This window comes from Mustela lutreola, chromosome 2 (genome assembly GCF_030435805.1).
Source record: "Mustela lutreola isolate mMusLut2 chromosome 2, mMusLut2.pri, whole genome shotgun sequence".
Classification (NCBI taxonomy): domain Eukaryota; kingdom Metazoa; phylum Chordata; class Mammalia; order Carnivora; family Mustelidae; genus Mustela; species Mustela lutreola.
In genome coordinates, this window is record NC_081291.1 from 6240746 (window position 1) to 6261367 (window position 20622).

At 43.0% G+C, this 20622-nt stretch overlaps 2 protein-coding genes across 3 annotated transcripts in view; one reads left to right on the plus strand and one right to left on the minus strand.

The window, feature by feature from the left end:
• The first annotated feature begins 209 nt into the window (after window positions 1-209).
• On the plus strand, window positions 210-2428 carry MBD3L1 (methyl-CpG binding domain protein 3 like 1). The gene is made up of 2 exons (XM_059159871.1): window positions 210-340; window positions 1600-2428. Exon 2 carries the CDS (start codon window positions 1615-1617, stop codon window positions 2248-2250), a length of 636 nt encoding a protein of 211 aa, XP_059015854.1. The 5' UTR covers window positions 210-340; window positions 1600-1614; the 3' UTR covers window positions 2251-2428.
• Window positions 2429-3398: 970 nt separating this feature from the next.
• The window catches only part of LOC131823457 (mucin-16-like), a 95893-nt gene continuing 78669 nt past the window's right edge, over window positions 3399-20622 (minus strand). For both annotated transcript variants that reach the window (XM_059159857.1, XM_059159856.1), the window contains 14 exons: window positions 19611-19646; window positions 18410-18475; window positions 17389-17510; window positions 17221-17288; window positions 16898-17070; window positions 15546-15676; window positions 15146-15213; window positions 14181-14329; window positions 12938-13101; window positions 12458-12525; window positions 8664-8830; window positions 7235-7276; window positions 6956-7035; window positions 3399-5029 (listed from right to left, as the gene is read on the minus strand). In XM_059159857.1, coding sequence (XP_059015840.1) covers window positions 4931-5029; window positions 6956-7035; window positions 7235-7276; window positions 8664-8830; window positions 12458-12525; window positions 12938-13101; window positions 14181-14329; window positions 15146-15213; window positions 15546-15676; window positions 16898-17070; window positions 17221-17288; window positions 17389-17510; window positions 18410-18475; window positions 19611-19646 — 1433 coding nt within the window. In that variant the 3' untranslated portion in view covers window positions 3399-4930. The remainder of the gene's footprint in view (window positions 5030-6955; window positions 7036-7234; window positions 7277-8663; window positions 8831-12457; window positions 12526-12937; window positions 13102-14180; window positions 14330-15145; window positions 15214-15545; window positions 15677-16897; window positions 17071-17220; window positions 17289-17388; window positions 17511-18409; window positions 18476-19610; window positions 19647-20622) is intronic.

The following is a 20622-nucleotide window of genomic DNA, read 5'->3' on the forward strand; positions in this document are numbered from 1 at the left end:
TATCGGAAATTCAGCATTTTCCATTTATAACACAGTCTCATTTTTAAGCTGAATCTTGTCGGATGTATCTTCTTTGTATTTAGATTGTATAGAAGTTTTCAACTTAAAGATCTTGTCATGTGAATACTGAAAAGTTCCTCCTGGGTCTAGTAACAAAGGAGTCATTGTGACCTTAACAGGGAAGAACCCACAGAATGGTGAGGGCAGATGGAAGAGTCGGGTGGTCTGAGGAGGTGCTTGAAGATGAGGCCCCAGAAGCACAGGATGGAGATGATCTTTTCTCCATGACTCACAATGAAAGGGAAGGAGTAGAAAGAGCCATTTCTCTGTGAAATATCAGGCAAGTTAAGGGAACTTGGATATGTATAAGGTAAAAAGAAAAGTAGGGAATGTTTGAAACAAGTTTTGTGAAAAGCCAAGGAGTAAATATGCTGACAAATAAAAAATAGAGTAAAATTCCAGGCATTATGGATGCTTTGCAGTGGAAGCAGTTGATTCTGGATTTATAGTGATTACCAAAGTATGTGTGCTCTCCTCAGCAGTTATCCTAAGACTAGCAATAGCTATGGCATGGTGGACAACCAGGGTCTTCCAGATTTGAAATTTTACAAGGCAGATACGATACGTGTTAAGGAATTCTTGATTATCCCAAGGGAATTATTGAGATCATAGACCATGGAATCCAGGATTGATAGGAATAGGAAAGAAAGGTGAGGATATGATGATCTGGCATCACTTCCAATCTTGAGGGACAGGTAACATCGTGTAAGGTAATTATTGTAGAAGTATACAACATTGCATATTGTATTTTTTGAGTGAAAACTGAAAATCAGGAATTTGTAGTAGGTGAATATGTTTTCTGAATTATTTATTTTTGACCATGACATTGTTGGTTGATGTGAATGTCTGGGATATGGGAGTGACTTGCTAAGAGTGGAGCAGATGATAATTATACTATTGGTTTAAGCTCTGAACAAGTGGTCAACAGGTAGACCAAATGAATAGTCACCTAACACAGATGGGTTGTGGGGCTGGAGATTTAGAAAAAACACTGGGCACTGTGGATCTAGGGGTGGGGGCGAAGAACAGGAATTGTATGGTTGAGTGACAAGGACAAGTGAGAATATATCATAAAAGAGAGGATCTTGTGGCTCTGTGGGTTAAAGCCTCTGCCTTCAGCTCATGTCATGATCTCAGGGTCCTGGGATCAAGCCCCGCATTAGGTTCTCTGCTCAGCAGGGAGCCTGTTTCTTCCATCCCTCTGCTTGCCTCTCTGCCTACTTGTGATCTCCATCTGTCAAATAAATAAATAAAATCTTTAACAACAACAACAACAACAACAACAACAAAAAGATGGTGAAGGGGAAATGATCTGGGGTAGGTCCTGAATTTTGACCTTGAATTTTCTGGTTTTCACCCAAATCTATTTGATGATATTTCTAGGACACAGGTCAGATCTATCCCCAGAAGTAGAGAAGGAAGGTAGAAGTACAAGATAACCAGTACGGTGTTCCTAAGAAGGCAGTCTTTTAAAACATTTTAAACCAATCTCAGGCCAATCTCAGGATTTTAAACCAATCTCATGATTTATTTTTATAGGGTAAAAGGAAAAGAATGATGGTCAAGACTCCACAGAGGAAGCAGCAGGATTGTGGAAACCAATCCAAACCAAAGTCTTGTTTAAGTGTCTCAATCCCTTTGAGGATGTCCAGTTACATATTCAAGAGGCCAGTAACCAGAATCACATCCTATCCTGGCAATGAGGTCAGATGCCATCACTGGGAGGAAACCCTGGACCAGCCCCAGCAGATGTGCTGGCAGAAGAGGTTGCAAGGTCTCCAGGCCTGTAGCAGTGCAGGAGAACTCTTAAGCACTTTGGATCTTGCCAAAGCCTTGCAAAAACTTGTGCCTAGGTGCTCAGGTGAATATCTGCCAGGTGTTCTTGTAGGTGGTCTGAACCCCAGCCCCATGCCCACCCCTGCTGGGTCTTCAGATTTGGTAAAGGTGATTCCAGGAGCTGGTCTGGGTATCCCACAGCTTCTGGGAAAACAATTTCTGGTGACTGAGGAAGATATCAGGAAACAGGAAAGGAAAGTGAAGACAGCAAGAGAAAGGTTGGCCATGGCACTGGCTGTAGACAGACTTGCTAGAGAGGCAGAGAAAATGAGGGGCCAAGAAGCACATCCCGAAAAACACCATGAGAAAAAAGAGAAGCTAGTGCAGGTGAAATGGAGCATGGGACTTTATTAAGGTCTCTTTGCAGTGTCCATGGTGCCTTCATGCTCCTGAGCCCTCAAAACTTGTACTGGTACTTACCAGTACAAAAATGTACTGGTACTTTTCTTATATTAAATTATTTTGTGTGACATAGACAATAGACACAGTGATCTTTTTGAGTTGCGCGATTGGGTTTCAGGTGAGGAGAGAAAGGAGGTCTTTCCTTCCCATGAGGCACTGTTATCTTCTCTTACTCTGTATGTTATTTGCATTTTAAAGTCAACAGAGAGTAATCAAAGTCATGGCATTATTTAGTGTTCTGCCTTCACAGTCAGGGTAAAAACATGCCTGGTTGAAATGGACTATTCTGTTTGTGTTAAGATTCCAACATAATTTTTTTTTTATGTTCTCAAAGAAGATGTATGTTTGTAGGTCTCTATTTTTCTGTTCTTTGTTGCATATTAATTCAGAATTCAGTACAAGGAAATACCAGACTTCTCACTTTTTAAATATCTCTTTGTGTTGGAAATTGGATTCCCAAAAGTGGATGTGCCATTTTGGGGATCCTGATGTCAAAAAAGACTGTTTTCAGCATCATTAATCTATCACTGAACCACATTGCTCATTGGGATTTAACTGTCAATTTGCTTGAGCAAACTGTGGTACTATTTAATGCCTTTTCATCATTAACTTTTGTCTCATGGGTTCATCAGTTTCTGAGAATGAGTTTTTAAAAAATAATATTTGTAGTATTTCTATCTTACCTAAAAATGAGTTATTTTATTTTATTGTTTTTTACTATGTTATGTTAGTCACCATACAGTATGTCATTAGTTTTTGATGTAGTATTCCAAGATTCATTCTTTACGTATAACACCCAGTGCTCCATGCAATATGCGCTCTCCTTAATACCCATCACCCGGTCAACCCATCCCCCCACACCTCTACTCTCTAAAATCCTTGGTTTGTTTCTCAGAGTCCACAGTCTCTCATGATTCATTTCCCCCTCTGATTTTTATCCCCTTCATTTTCCCCTTCCTTCTCCTGTTGTTCTCCATGCTATTCCTTATCTTCCAAAAGTAAGTGAAACCATATGATCATTGACTTCCTCTGCTTGACTTATTTCACTCAGCATAATCTCCAGTCCTGTCCATGTTGATGCAAAAGTTGGTTATTCATCCTTTTTTTAAAATTTATTTTTTATTTATTTTCAGCATAACAGTATTCATTATCTTTGTGTTATTTATCCTTTCTGATGGCTAATATTCCATCCTCTTTTCTTCCATGAGGCACTCATCTGGAGTTTTAGAATGTGCTTTAATACCTTGTTTGAAGACTAATTCTGATTTAGATACACTGAATTTTTTCTTTCCCTCATCACTCCTGTTACATTTTTCTGGGTTCACGTTTCTGATTCCTGATGTACATCCTTGACTGGTTCTTTCACTGAAGGCCTCTGGCAGGGCAATGTTGAGTCTGTCCGTATTTCAGAAAGTGTTTTTACCTTTTTCTTCAATAGATAGTGTGGTGAGGTGTTTAACTTAGGTTCTTAGTAAATTTTTTCCTTCCTGGTTATTTAGTATCTCTGAGCCTCTGTATCATTAGCTATAAAATGGTAATGCAGCTCTCAAGGATGGTGAATGTTAGCTGAGACAATGCATGCAGAGGCTAGAGACTGTGAGGGCAGCTGGGAAAGGTTGCCACTCATGTTGCTTAGGAGATTAAGGCATCAATAATAATATAGCTCTTGTTATCATTATTATAATTTCCAGAGAAGGCACTCTCAGAGAGTGACTGTTTAAGACTGAGGATATGACTCTCACACCAAGTAAGTTTGAAAGGGTGGCATTGCCGCAACTTCTCTGCCCTTGGGTGTCTTCAGCTGTGGTTGTCTGCAAAAGGTGTAGAGATCATGCCAATTAGTCCCGCAAATCCAAAGCAGGACAGACAGCACAGCTTGCCTCATGCCGTGCTCATCTGGAGGTGCTTGCTGGGGGCAGCCCTGCTCTATCTAGTTGGAGTCAGCACAGAGAAAGATAAAGAAAGACTGTCTAGCTTTTTCCTCAGATTTTTTTCTTTCCCACTGAGTGTTATTTAACTTTATATCCAAAGCAGAAACCATGTCTCTCAAGCCTTGAGATTTCTCTGGGACTGAGGCTTCCCAGATACCTGGTCATTTTGGCTCCAAGTCCCAATGTTGATTGCACAGTCATTCCTGACTCACTCATTCCTTCTTGGACCATTTCCCATCTTGGAGGACTCATGAGGGGAGAGGAGCCCCTGAGGCAGACTGGTCTGGAAATCCTGGTGAACCCGAGCTTCCGAGAATGAGACAGTGTCAGGAGAACATTGGGGGTGGGGAAATATGGAGGAACGGAGATGGGTGTCGTGGTTGGCACAGAGCCAAGGGGAGGCATGCTCCAAGGTTTCTAGGAAGAGAAACCTCGGATTGAGGTGGAATGTTGATTTTACATGATGACAATGTTTGGGTCTCTTGCCAGTTCTGATGCCTCTGAGGGAGGAAATGATGTGAAGCCAAAAGACAGAACTGCAGCTGCCCTTCAGGGGTCAGTGAAAAGGAAAACCTTTCATCTTGGTCCCCCGTGAACCAGTCAGAGGCCAAGTCAAGAAGGGCCCAGAGACTGTGTCCAACCAATGTGGTTTATTCCTATCCCAATGAGGTTATTCCTGTTGGAGCTCCCAGGCAGAGCTCTCACTGCAGCTTCCTCAGGTCCAGGTGAGGCAGGTAATAGCCCAGGCTGTGCTGCTGAACCTGGTAGCCTCCCTCCTTCTTCCGCCGGCAGACGGTTACCTGTGAGGGCAAGAAGAGGGCGTAAGAATGGCCTGGGACCTCAGGGATGAGGGTGGCCAAAGCCACAGATGCCTGGTGCCTTCTGTGTGTGTCTCAACCTTTTTCTACTTCATTTTCTCTCAGGCATGCCTCGTCCTTTTATCTCTTTCTCTTCTCTCTTCCCTTCAACTCTGTTTTTCTACCCTTTTCTCTGATACCCCTTCATATCCTCTCCTTCCCTCCCTCCACACAGGCACCCTCTACTTAACCAAGGTTTAACTGGTGTACAGTGAGCTGTATGCATGTAAAGCAAATGATTTGACAAGTTTTGATTATAACTTTGTGAACCATCACCAAGATCAAGAAAAGGAAAGCTTGTCATCCCCCCAAGTGTCCTCTTGCTCCTTTGTAATTCCTCCTTCCCTGCCATTTGCAAAAACATTCTCGTTCCCAGGGAGCCACCGATCTGATTGATATCCCTATAGCTTAGCTTGTCTTCTGTAATTTGTTTATAAACAGGATCATACACTATGTACTCATTGTTATCTAGCTTCTTTCACTCCACATTATTATTTTGAGATTTATGCATGTCAGTGCATGTATTTGTCATTCATTCCTTTTTATTCCTGAATTAGTATTCCATTGTGGGGCTAGACCAGGGTTTGTTGATCCATTCATCTGTTGACGGACCTCTGGATTGTTTCCAGTTTTTGGCTGGTAAAATAAAGTTATTATTAACATTTGTGTACAAGTCTTTGTATAGATTCTAGTCTATTCTAATTTTATATAATTTTTCTTAAATTTATTTTCAGCATAACAGTATTCATTATTTTTGCACCACACCCAGTGCTCCATGCAATCCGTGCTCTATAAGACCCACCACCTGGTACCCCGACTTTCCACCCCCCGCCCCTTCAAAACCCTCAGATTGTTTTTCAGAGTCCATAGTCTCTCATGGTTCACCTCCCCTTCCAATTTCCCCCAACTCCCTTCTCCTATCTCCCCATGTCCTCCATGCTGTTTGTTATGCTCCACAAATAAGTGAAACCATATGATAACTGACTCTCTCTGCTTGACTGATTTCACTCAGCATAATCTCTTCCAGTCCCATCCATGTTGCTACAAAAGTTGGGTATTCATCCTTTCTGATGGAGGCATAATACTCCATAGTGTATATGGACCACATCTTCCTTATCCATTCATCTGTTGAAGAGCATCTTGGTTCTTTCCACAGTTTGGTGACCATGGCCATTGCTGCTATAAACATTTTAATTTAATTTAACTATTTAATTTAATTTAATTTAATGTTACTTCTCTTGCATGAATTCTTAGGAGTGGAATGGCTGGGTAGGTATATGTAACCTTTAAAAATGCACGGTGTGGTGCAAAAATAATGAATACTGTTATGCTGAAAATAAATAAAAAATATGCATCCAAGCTATTTCTCACCAGCATTCTCTGAGAGTTCTAGTAGTTCCTCATCTTTATCACCACTTGTCAGAGTCAATCTTTTCAATTTTAGCCATCCTCATGTGTCATAGTATCTCATTATGACTTTCACTTATGTTTCCTTGAGACTTATGTTGTTCAAAAGAAGGAAAAAGCAAGAGGCACTGGGTGACTCAGTCAGTTAAGAGGCCGACTCTTGACTTCAGCTCAGGTCATGATCTCAGGGTCCTGGGATGGAGCCCCCTGTCAGGCTCCACACTCTTTGGGGAGTCTGCTTGAGGAGTCTCTCTCTCTCTGTCTCCCTCTGCTCCTCTGCTCATTCCCTCTCTCTCAAATAAATAAATCTTTAAGAAATTCTTTAAAAAAGGAAAAAGCAAAACACACACAGACTATGAGAGAAATTCACAAAACATATTCCCAGCAAAGGACATATATCTATAAAGAATAAAGAACTCCTACAACCTAATAGTAAAAAGATAAGCAACCCTCCTTACTTACCAGGAAGCAGCAGATCAGGCATGTGATGAGTACCAGGAGTCCTGCCAAGCAGATAAGGATGATGGCCCAGTAGGGGAGGTCTGGGGAGACAAGTGCTGGTGTGAGTCACCTCCTGTCATTCCCCTAGAAGCTCCTGCTTTCCCTGCACTGTGCCTAACAGTCCCTGACATGGGTTGTCCAGCTTTCACCATTATCAAGACTCTGGGCACATGGTTTTTGTTAAGTACAGCATCAAGACATTCCTTCCCCATCCTGGGCTGGGACTTCTTTGAGACTTACCAGAATTCTCAGTCAAGACATCATTTCTGTTGGGAGAATACCCTGGAAATGAATGAAATGGAGAATGCATGTGAGCGTGTTTTGTGCTTTTTAAATTTTGTCTTTATGCTTCTTAAGACTTTTCAAATATATAGAAAAATAGAATATCATAAACATATATCATCTAGATTTAACAATGCATATTTCACCCAATTAAAACAATATTTCATCCAATGTATAAATTGTTAGCACTTGTCACCCTTGCTTCATTCGTATTTTCCCTGAAATGTTGAAGTAGAAATCATAATGTTCATCCATTTTTCTCTAAAAAACGAGGACACTTTGCTACATAATCCAAGGAGTGTAATAAATTAATCAAATTCATACCTCTGGGCAAGGAGGGCTGAAATTGGGGTGGGCCATCTTATGATGGTTTTGGGGAGAATGGGTTATCATAGCTGGCAAGACCAAGAGATGTCTCTAAATTTGTAAATTCCCACTCAAATGCTCTCTTCCCTGCCCAGAAACACATTCACCCCTCTCCTTTACTAAGTTGTTTTATACTCATTTTCCAGGATTCACCTACAATGTAATTTTTTCCAGGAAAGCTTCTGTGATGAGCACTTCCAAGTATGAATTATTTCACACCAAATAATACTTTCCAGTTGCCTATTCTTGTCATTGTAACTGCAGCATAAACCCCACAAAGGTAGGGACACATAGCACCCACTGGGCATGGGAGAGAGTTTCAGGTCACCCTACTGGATGGCCTCTCCCCAGCCAACTTCTTATAGATGTGCTGTCCAATACAGAGCAGCTACAAGTAGCTTCTTAAATTAAAAATAATTTTAATCAACTCAAACTAAAAAATCTGGTTCCTTGGTAACATTAAAAATCAGTAACTATAAAAGTCAGTCATAATAGCCAGATTTTAAGTATACAATAGTCACATGCAGCCATTGTGCTGGACAGCACAGATAGAGAAGATTCCATGATTGCAGAAAGTTCTACTGCATGGTGCTGATCCAGAGCAGAACTTGGCAAACTACAACCTGTGGACCAAGTCAGATCCATTCTTATACAGGTCGTCTTTTTATACAGTCTGTCTTGGAGAAAAGGCTGGTTCATATACAGCTCAGAGCTAGAATCCCCCACTGACCACTGGCCAAGTGACTTTTAGTACAGGGATGAGAAACAGAATTCCAGAGAGGGGAAGTGACCTGCCTGAGGTCACAGAGCTATCTCTGAGAAGGCAAGTGTCTCCAATATCCCACTGGGTATCCCTTCCTCTCCCTCAATGGTGGATAAAGCCCGGGGGGAATATGCCATATCCCATAAGCCTAAAAATGTTTAATGCTGACTCAACCCCAGGTCTCTAGATTACCAGGAAAGACCCCACATGTAGAGGTTGGACCCCTAAACTCCTGCCCCAATCACCAAGAAACCTTACCATCCACAAGGACACTGTTTCTGTCCAGAGTAAAGTTCTGTAGCTGGGTGCCATTATTGGTCAGCCTCAGGAACTCCAAATAAATGGCAACTCTGTCCAGTTTCCGAGCCAATGGTGAAAAGTTACACAGCGAATCCACCCCAGTGTGGCTGCTGTGTGGGACAGACCTGGAAGGACAAAAGGGATGAACAAGACTACCTTGAATTCTACCTTGCTTCAGGTTCCCTGCTTCTAGGTCCTGTCCAAAAGAACCTTCTGCAATGATACAAACATTGGTGTCTGCAGTGTCAAAATACAGTCATTATTAGCCCTATTTTGTTGTTGAGCACTTAAAATATGCTAGTGTGGGTGAAGAAATGAATGTCTCATTTTGTTTAATTTAATTAGGTTATAAATAGCCATGGGGAGAACATTTTTGAAATGTTTGCTGTAAGGACTTCCAAAAATCCATAAAATCATTGAGAACACTGGCAAGAATGGTCAAAATCAACTTTTTCAGAAGTCTAGAAATTAACCAAAGGCTTGTAACAATCTGAGGATCGGTTAGTTAAGAAAAAAACAGATGTCAGAAAAAATGGCTGAGAACTCTGAAAGTGTGTCCTTCCAAAAAAAATAAATAAATAAAAAATAAGGGGAAGTGGGTCGGGGGGGATCAGGTAAATGGATGATGGGCATTAAGGAGGACACTTGATGTAATGAGCACTGGGTGTTATATGCAACTGATGAGCCATTAAATACTACCCTTGAAAATCCATAAATAAACAAACTCATGTATTCACGGACAACTGATTTTCAACAAGGGTACCGAGATAACAGGGAAAGAATAGCCTAGTTAACAAATAGGTACTGATACAATTAGATATCCACAAACTAAAGAATGAAGTTGGACTCACACCTCACAACACAAACAAAAATTAGTAAAATCAAATGTCTAAATATAAGAGATAAAATTATAAAACTCTTAGGAAAAAAATGCTGGGTGTAAATCTTTGTCAATTTGGATTAGGCAATGGTTTCTTTGATTTGGGACTAAAATCACAAAGAACCAAAGAAAAAAATTGATAAATTAAGAGTCATCAAAATTAAAGATGTGTTTCAAAGGGTAGTACCTAGAAGGTGAAAAGGCAATGTGACAAATAGAGAACATATTTGCAAATCATATAACTGACAAGGATCTAGTATCCAGGACACACAAAAATGGTGATAACTCAACAATACAAAAAAAAAATCAGTGTGAAACTGGGAAAAGGACTTAAATAGAAATTTCTGCAAAGAAGATAGGAAATAACCAATCGGTACTAAAAAAAAATGTTTACTGTCTTGTTAATTTTGGCCATTCTAACTGATGTAAGGTGGTATCTCAATGTGGTTTTGATTTATGGCCAAAATTAACAAGACAGTAACCAATGTGTGTTGGAGAGGATGTGGAGAAAGGGGGACCCTCTTACACTGTTGGTGGGAATGCAAGTTGGTGCAGCCTCTTTGGAGAACAGTGTGGAGATTCCTCAAGAAATTAAAAATAGAGTTTCCCTATGACCCTGCAATTGCACTACTGGGTATTTACCCCAAAGATACAGATGGAGTGAAAAGAAGGGCCATCTGTACCCCAATGTATATAGCAGCAATGGCCACGGTCACCAAACTGTGGAAAGAACCAAGATGCCCTTCAACGGACGAATGGATAAGGAAGATGTGGTCCATATACACTATGGAGTATTATGCCTCCATCAGAAAGGATGAATACCCAACTTTTGTAGCAACATGGATGGGACTGGAAGAGATTATGCTGAGTGAAATAAGTCAAGCAGAGGGAGTCAATTATCATATGTTTTCACTTATTTGTGGAGCATAACAAATAGCATGGAGGACATGGGGAGTTGGAGAGGAGAAGGGAGTTGGGGGAAAGTGGAAGGGGAGATGAACCATGAGAGACTATGGATTCTGAAAAACAATCTGAGGGTTTTGAAGGGGCGGGAGATGGGAGGTTGGGTGAGCCTGGCAGTAGGTGTTATGGAGGGCAGGTATTGCATGGAGCACTGTGTGTGATGCATAAACAATGAATTCTGGTACACTGAAAAGAAAAAAAAAATTTAAAAAAGTTCAACATCACTAATTGTTAGGAAAATGCAAATTGGAACAGCAGTGAGATACCATTTCACATCCACTGGGATGACTATAGTAAAAAAAGGGGATAATAAAAAATCTGGATAGTTTGGAACTCATACATTGCTTATGGGAGTGGGAAATGGTAGAACCTCTGTGGCAAACAGTTCAGTAGTTCCTCAAAAGTTAGCCTGGAATTACCATATGACCATACAATACCAGTCCTATGTACATGCCCAAGAGAACTGAAAACACAAGCTGATGCAAAAACTTACACGGAAATGATCATAGCAACATTATTCATAATAGACAAAAAAGTGGAGATAACCCAAGGCTCATCAGTGAATGAATGGATAAATGCAAAGTGGTTTACCTTCTTACGGTTTGCCTCCTTAAGAGACTCTTAACTCCAGGAGACAAACTGAGGGTTGCTGGGGCAGGGGATGGGGTAATTGCGGGATGGGCATGAAGGAAGGCACGTGATGCAATGAGCATTGGGTGTTATGTGCAACTCATGAATCACTAAATTCTACCTCTTAAACTAATAATAAATAGTGTATGTTTATATGAGGAATCTAAAATAGTTAAACTGATTGAACAGAGAGTAGAATTAAATTGATTTAAATAAAAGTTTTTTTAAATTAGTAGAGCTATACAACAGATATTATTTAGTCATAAAAAAAGGAATGAAGTACTTATACGTGTTACAACATGGATGGTCTTGAAAACATTATGCTCAGGGAAAGAAGTTGGTCACAAAAGGCCCCATAGTATTTGAAGCCATTAGTATGGGATGTTCAGAATAGGCAAATCCAGACAGACAGAAAGTAGATTATTGTTTGCTAGGGGATGTGGATTAAGGGAAGAGTAGGAAGCAACTGCTAATGGGGACAGGATTTTTTTTTAAAGAACATTCCATACCCTACATCACATCTACATCAAAAACTAATGATATACTAGTCGGTGGCTAACTGAACATAATTTTTAAAAACTCCACCATTAGATAGTGGGATGATTGTACTACTCTACAAATAAAGCACTAAATCGTGTACTTTGAAGGGGTCTATTTTCTATGTGATCCTATCTCAGTAGATATATGAGAAGTTTGGATTGACTCTTTTGACTAGTGGCTCACTACTGAGCCGCACAGTCTGGCTGCTGGATTCTAAGCCACCCCCACCTTCTATGGATCCTGACTTCAGTGGCTAATTTCTTTTTTTTTTTTTTTTTAAAGATTTTATTTATTTATTTGACAGAGAGAAATCACAAGTAGACGGAGAGGCAGGCAGAGAGAGAGAGAGGGAAGCAGGCTCCCTGCTGGGCAGAGAGCCCGATGCGGAACTCGATCCCAGGACCCTGAGATCATGACCTGAGCTGAAGGCAGCGGCTTAACCCACTGAGCCACCCAGGCGCCCCAGTGGCTAATTTCTTAAGGCATGGATGCTCTACTCCACATCCCATGGCCCCAACATCAGGTGCCTCCAGGTATGCTGAAGTCTACTCTGGCTTCCTTGAATTTCTGAGCCAATTGAGTTCACTGGTTTAGGAATAAGTTGGTTTTTAGGTAACAGTTCAATACTCCCAGGGCTATCTTCCATAAGAGCTAGAACTGGGACCATGACAATGGGGACACTTTTACTTAAAGGACATCAGAAGTCTCCAGAGTGATTAGATCTTGAGCTGGAACTCACCTGAATGCTAAAACTTGACAGCCAGAGAAAAAACTCTTGATGCTGCTGTTCCAGAAGACCTGGTTGAGCTGAAAGATAGGGCAATGTTCCTTTGATCACCATCCCAGGCCAAGTGGCAGCAGAATTTTTAGCCTCTGAACATACATCCCTTCTATTTTTTCCCATCTATTTTTTCTTATCTCAACAAACACTAGCCCAGATAAGTGTACCAAAGGACATCCCATTTCAGAGTATGCCTTAGCTACAGGACCCTGGACTAGCTACTGAAACTCTCTGGGCCTTAATTTTAATCTGTTATCTATTAATCTGTTAATTTTAATCTGTTAATCTGTTAATTTGAATCTCAATCTGTTTCTTAATTTGTTAGTGGGCATAAGAACCTATCTTCATGAATTGTTATGAAATTATTATGGAAAATCACCCTCTGACTACCCAGTGTCCATAGGTCTGTCTCTACATGGGAATGGAGTGGATTCTCACCGCATTCTCAATACTTCTCTTGTTCTGCTGGTGTTTGGTGGTGCCTGGCTGGGCGATGTCCTGGGAATAGAGTAGGTTGGTGACAGTGAAATTCAGCTGGAAGTGCTCAGGGCTGGGACTGCTTGTTGGTATGTCTGTTGGTAGATGAGCTGATGGCTCCACTTCTGTAATAAAAAGAAGGTATAATAGTCCCAATCAGGTGAATATTTTAGCAAAAAAGTCATTCCAGCTAGTCTACTTATTCCTGGCAATGTGACCTGAGCTGGATTTTTTTAAAGATGTGTTACATAAGGCCCTCTATCCACCCAGCCACTTTGTATCCATTGATCTCTCTATCTACCAACTCTCCCCCAAGCATTATGAGAGCTCACTAGTATGTGGGGATGAGGAGACTGGGCCCTTCTGGGGCACAGAAGGCAAGTGCAGGTACTGATCACACTAGGGGACATCTGTCATACACCTTTGTTGACCTAAGTTCCTAATGTGTCTCGCTGCCTCTGGTCTTCACCCCTTTCCAATCCACTCTCTATACAACATCCAGAGGATGAGCTTTCTAAAGCAGAATTCTGTTATATTCCTCTGCAAACCATTCCAGTGCCCTAGAAAGTCCCTGCCTGCTTCTATAGCTTTACCCGCCACTTCTCCCATGTCAAAGTGTTTGCTCCAGCTACACCAAACTCCTTAGAGCCTCCCCAAATATTCTGTCTTCTAGGATATAAACACTTGTAACTCGACTCCCTAACTCTTCCCATTGGCTAGGTCATGTTCACCATCACATCTCAGTTTGTTCATTACTTCCTCCAGAAAACTTTCCAAGATGGGCTGTGTGTCCCTCCTTGGGGTTCCCTCAGGTTCTTGAAATTCTCTGTAGCAGTTTCCACAGTGTATCATCGATGCCTATTTACTTTCATGACATACTTGTTGAATGAACGAATGTGTCCTTCAATAAATCAGTGTATGAGTCATAGCCATAGGGCCTAAGAAAGCAACTCAGGATACTCCACATTTTGGGTTGGAAAGATTTATGAGTAAAAACAATCATTTCCTTGCGTGCAATTGCTGCATGTTTTTTCCCTACTTTCTGTTGTATGATCCAATGTCATGGGTCATCAACATGGGCCTCCAGAAAGTCCCCCTTTCCCCTCCAGAGCTTCCATCCATTCTACTGCTCCTGAGAAGCCCCGTCCTTCCTTCCTCATAACCCCATCTCTTCAAGCCATGAAATCAACCCCCAATCTTGCACCTGTCACATGAAGGTCCGTTAGCTGATAGGTGGCTCCTAGCCAGTGGGATGAGACGTTCAGGGTCTTGTCCAGAAAGACTTTCTTCACCACGCTGGGGTCCACATTGGAAGAGAACAGTACCTGGACGGTGACCAACATGGAGCCCAACCTAGAGACAGAGACCATGGAACTCAGCCATCACTCAACACCAGCAGTGTCTCCTGAGTTCTTGTTTAATAGGCCCAAAGACCTAAAGGCAAGAGGTGAGAGATTATCTCCCAGGCTAGAGAAGACACCCTGACCAAAAACACAAGGTTTCCACGAGTTGGGAATAGAACAAATAACTATAAAAATAATGAACATCTATGGAGCACCTCTAGGAAGTGACTTAAACATTCCCTCACCATCACTCTAATGGAAGTTATCATTATAATTATCCCCATCTTAAAGACAAAAGAACTGAAGTCTGGAAACACTCAAAGTTGGCACTGTGTCCCATGATCCTCCTGTTCCCCAGTGTCTCAGTTCTTCCACCCATTCTTCACAGACCTGGGTTCCAACCAAATTTGGGCAATTCTTGAGCTGTTTACTTTCCTTCTCCAAGCCTCAGCTTCCCCATCTGAACAATGGGGATGATCACAATAGTATCCATCTCACAGGGGCTGCATGAGAATCCCATGAGATGACCATGCATGAAAGTGCTCAGCAGGGCTAGGGCCAGAGGAAATATTATTTGGCTGATCTTTGTTGAAAGCATCTCAAAGAGGAGAAGGTGGTGGATGCTCGTGTTGGTGGTCCCATGAGGTTAATCCTTCCCTTACCCCTCCCCAAAGTTCTATGGAAGGAGATGGTAGAAATGGCTGACAGGGATGTGGGGGAGCATGGGGAGCTTGTCAATGACTTTCATCTCAAAGACTGTGCCAGGATAGAAGCTCAGAGCTGCAAGCTGCCAGTTCAGCCAGCACTTCCAACCTCTTCAACTTACGTCAAATTGGTGACCAGGCAGGAGTGGAATATATCTTGTAGCTGGCTGCCTCTGTAGAGTTTGGTGACCTAGAATAAAGGGTGGGGCAGTGGGTGAGATGGAGGCCTCCTGGGGCTGGAGGGGGCTACTGCAGCCAGTGAAAGAACACAGGCCTTGGAGCAAAGGAGCTCTGAGTTTGTATCCTGGCTGTGACCTTAGGCACACCACTCCCCCTTTTAAGCCTCAGTTTGCCCATCTGGAAAATGGGGAAGGCAGCCAGAGCACCACCTTTGGAAACTGAGAGAACTCAAAACACATAGGCAAAGGGCAAAATTGAAATAATCACTTAGTATATGTGAATCAGAGGAATGACAGGGGCACCCAGGGCAAGGAGAGACAGGACTGGTGAGAGAGACACTACCTTGTCCTGGATGTCCCTCCATAGGGCTGTGTACTCCAAGGATGTGGGGTCTGGGTTGCTGAGGTTCCAGTTGATGATGCGGAAATTTAGCTGATACTCCCTCTGGGTAGATAAACTCTGGGGTGCATAGCCTGGAGCCAACGAGAGGAGGAGACTCTTAGCCATTAGCACAGAGAGAGGTATAGTGCCTACTGTCAGATTCAGCCAAACTTAGGTCCAAATGCTGGGGACTTCCAAATGTAAAGTCACCCCACAATGGGGGAAAACTGGAATTTTACAGGGATTCTCCCAGGGCGAGTTTTTACTTCCTAGAATGTTTTTCAATCCTCTGCTTTTCCTGGAAAATGACTCATGTTTCAGAACCCCAGTGAGATGGAACTCCAGGAGAGCAGGGATCTCTCTGTCTTGTTCTTGCCATGTTCCAGGGCCTAGACAGTACTGGGTACATAATATCTTCTTCTAGGAAGCCTTCCCTGAATTGTCCCACCTCTGTGTTTCCATGGCATCCTGTTAATAACAGTATCTCTGCCTTTTTGGTGTGTCCCTAAGTAATATTCAGTCCTCTTGGTTATGAGATTTTTCAGGGAGAGAACTTGTGTGTTCTATCCCTGTACCTAGCACATGGCTTGGGACAGAATGGTAATGTGAATGTGTTTGTTGAAGGGGTGAATGTAAACTTCAATAGATCCTCAAATATGGGGCTGAGATACTCTTCTCCCAATGGTTCACTCATTTACTCATTCACTGGGTATGAGGATATACTAACTAAAGAACTGAGGCTGTAGTGACACATTACAAGACCTCAATTTCATAGAGTTGGATAATTAAACAATTGTGGTGAAGTATGATTAGTTGGTCTGGTGCCCATCTAGGAACCACAGGACCATGGAGAGCAGGGTTTCTCATCCTCGGAACTACTGATATTTGAGGCTATGTAAGTCTTGGAGGAGAGGATCTCCTGTTCGTTGGAGGACATTAGCAACACCCTTGGGCTCTAGCCACTAGATGCCGATAGCACTCTTCCCCAGTTGTGGCAGCCAAAATGTCTACAGTCATTGCCAAGGGTCTCCTGAGGGGCAGAATTGTTTCTAGGTTAGAACCACTGACATAGAGGGGCCTCACACTGTAGAACTCCTGTCCCAAGAGATCCCATGAGTCAGACACTCGGGTTCAAATTAGGATCCATTATATTAATTTGTCAAAGAATTTCATGCTATTTCCCTAAAATAACAGGAGAGACTTTTTCCATGGAGAGTTTGGGGAGGGTATTGCCTCATCAGAATTTGGGCTGACTTGTTAAAGAGGAAATAAAGTATAATGGGGACCAATAATGATTGCTATAAATCACTCACCATTGACGAAGAGGCTGTCACGGACCAGGGTATAGTAGCCCATCTGGGTGACACCATGGGTCAGCTGGTACAGCTCCCAGTAAAGCTGCTCTATGTCAAGTCCATGGCCCATGGAGTCATGGCGGTAGGTGCAGATGGCATCAACATGGGTAGCTGGCCCATCCTTCTCAGGTCTGGGGAGAGAGGGATGTGGGGACTCTAAAGGGAGGTCCTGAAACCTCACTATGGGGATCACAAGGAGGGGGGTAACAAATGGGAAATCAGTGGAAGGGTTGGTCACCAAAATGGTCACTACTGGTAAATGCTCAGAAAGAGAGTCCTACCTGAGGGATATTAGTCTGCAATCTGAGTAGAAGGGGCCCAAACTGCTCTTCTGAAACAAGGATCCAAGCTGGGGAGGAAGGGGGAGGAGGATGAACAGGAGAGACAAAAGTGGGGCAAGGGCTGGGTTGAATTGATCCCACTAGGAACTTCTGGGACCAGGGTCTCACCAGGCGCTGCAGGGTCCTCTTGGTGGAGTTGAACATAGCTGAACCATTGCTCATGTCCACTGAATACTGGAGGTTCGAGATGGTGAAGTTGAGTGTAAGGGTCTTCAAGTTGTATCCCATAGCTACAAGAAGAGAGGGGAGAGATGGCTGCTACTGAGAGTTGGCCTGAGGCCACATCAGAGTCCTACATTCATTGTACTCTGTCATCTTCTCTTCCAGTGGCACCACCACCCACTATCTGGTCACCCAATTCAAAACCATCATGTCGCTCGGTTCCTCTTCCTTCCTCTCCAAGTAACCCCAATACCACTTGCAGAATGGTCCTCATATACATCCTCTCTATCCTCTTCCAGCTCAAGCCTTTTCTTCTCTCACTTGGACCAACACCCCAGCAGACTTACTGGATGCCTTCTCTAAAGAATGTTCTCTACACTGAAAACTAGAAGAAATTTCCTTAAGTAAAAAATCTCAGTATAGTCACCACTACCCATTGGACAACTACCCAGGCTTCCTTTGGCCTTAAGTGTCAAGTTCAAACTTCTTGATCTGGCACTCAAGGTTCTTCCAAATATGGTTCTTGTGATCCTTTCAGCTTCACATATCCATCTACTCTAGGTTCAGATTTATGCTTTATTTAAACCAAATCCCTCTCAATTCTCTCCATACACTATGCTGTTTCTGGCTACTGAGACTTTGCTCATCAAATCTCCTATATCAGGAAAACTCTTCATCCCTTATTTTCCTGGATGACACCTCCTCATTCTTAAACTCTCATTTTGGCTGAAACTTTCTCCAGAAAGACTTCCCCCCCAAATTATACTAGGTGCCTCTCCCCAAAATATCTCACATTGTTGTTATAATGGTCTGCTGATCTCACAAAGCTAGTGGCTCCATAGGGTATGCATTAGACTGAATTGTCAGTATAATCTTTGCAATAGACATGACTGTCCTACACCAGAATTTTACAACTGACTGGTAGAGCAGAGCCTTTCTTGGGAGGGAAAAGGGATCTCCCAGATACCTGTGGTGGCTTCTGGTTGTGTAGGTGATGATGAACGAGGCAGGAATGTGGTGGCTGCCTCAGGAGCTGTGGAAAGGGCAGTCATCAGGAAGGAACAGAGTTCCCACATGGTGGGAGAAACTCCCCAATGCTTGCCTGGGCTTTAGCAGTGGTTGCCCCAGGACAAGCATTCACAGGTATGTCATCAATAGGAGTAAGGGAAGGAGGGATTGTGTGAGCAGAGGGGTGAATGAGCCCACGAGTGAAATAAACTCAAGAAAGTAAGGGCAGGAGAACAAGAGAGAGATTAAACAAGAGGACAGGGAGATGAATGGGCAGAAAAGTGGACATACAGGGGGGATACCTGGATGGACAGAGGAGTAATGAACAAACGAAGGGTCAGAAAGAAAGAATAAACACAGGAAGAAAAGTTGGAGAGATGGATGGGAGGGAAAAAGGAGGAAAAGACAAGCAAGTGAATAGGCAGAGGCTGGATGGATGGACGGATGGATGGAAAGAAGTAAAGAATAAAAGTTGGATGGATGGAAGGATGGACAAAGGAGAGAAGGAATGAGGCATGGATGGTTGCAAGAAGGAGAGATAGAAGGATGGATGGATGAATTGATGGGTGGCTGGATGAAGGAAGAGAGAGAAGGAGGGAAGGAAGGATGGACGGATGAATTGAAGAAAGGAAGAATGGATGAAAGTTTGGATGGACAAAGGGAAAGAAGGAAGAAAAGATGGATAGAGGGAAGGAAGAATGGAGAAGTCTGAGAGAAGAGATAACTTGAGAATGGGAGAATGGATGGATTAAAAGATAGAGGAAGGGACCATTGGACAACTGAACAGGCAAATTTGGCCAAACCACTGAGTGGCCACCACAGTTGCATCTTGACATTGAGGCCCCTTCTGTGACCCCTGTAGGAGATCTTGTTTTCAGGAGGCATGGATTCATCATCTGACCTCAACCCCGCATCCCTGTAGGAAGCATTTGTTCAAATTTCTTCCTCCAACCCAAAAGGATATGGAAAGTTTAGAAAGCCAATGCCATGGCTGCAGGCCCAGAAGAGACCAAGGACTTAGCATGCTTCTTCCCACTGACCCCTGGCCACACTCAGGAGAGCAGCCTGAGATTGGGGCAAGCTCCCTTTATTAGTGAGGAGAAAAGTTTGGCTCAAGACCCATAGAGGCTGATATGGGTACTGGTTGCAAAGATACATACTTGTAGGAGGCTCATCTGGACCACGTTCATTATAACCTGGAAACAAAAATGTCACACGTAAGGGGAGATGGCAGCACAATCCCAGATATTCCATGCCTTTGTCCACGTGGGGCTCCTGCTGGCCTTTCCCTCTGGGTACCAGGTAAGCATCTATGCATTTTCCAAGATCAGACTCAAATGTCATCTCCATCATTAAGGTTTTCCTGATCTTCCAGGTAGAGATGACCCTTCCCATCCACCTCTCCAGCATGCCCCTAAGAGACCCTCATCATATTTATGTTCACACATTTATTCCCCCACATATATATCCGCCCCAATATCTACCCTTCCACCCTCCCTCCAATCTATCCCTCCAACCAACAACTATTTATTGAGAACCTACTATGTGCCAAGTTCTATTACATTTGGAGAATATATCACTGAACAAAATATCTCTGTCCCTTTGGAGCTCACATTAGGACAGGATGCCCATGTAGCCTGTGTCCCTGGTGCCAAGCACAAGGCCTGGCTTATAGCAGATTCTGGGGACTGCTGGCTGAGTGAGCAAAATGAAGCATATTTGACAGGAGGGAAATATCCTAAACTTGCCCCTGCAAGGGCCAAGGTGAAGAGAACAGATGTGAACTCACAACATCAAGACCCAGACTGACTAGTGGCATGGGTAGGTCGCTTTCCTTCTCTGTACATCTCCCTCTTTGCTCAAATGGGAGTCATAAAGGGCCAGGATGTCTCCATATCCACCTGATGTGGCAATGGTGATAAGAAAGTATGATTTGCCAAATATCATTTCCAAGCTAGGGACAGAGAGGAGAGAAGCTGAATTATTCCAATAAACCCCACCACATTCCATGCTCTGCCTCTCAGAACCCCAGAGAGGGGTCACCTTCTTAAACACTGTCCCTTCCTGGCTTCTAGGAAGATGCCCAGCATGTCCCAACCTTGGACCCCACAGATGTCCAGAGTGCCTACCTCATTTCCTGGCATTAGGGCCCCACCCAGGAGAGAAGCCCAT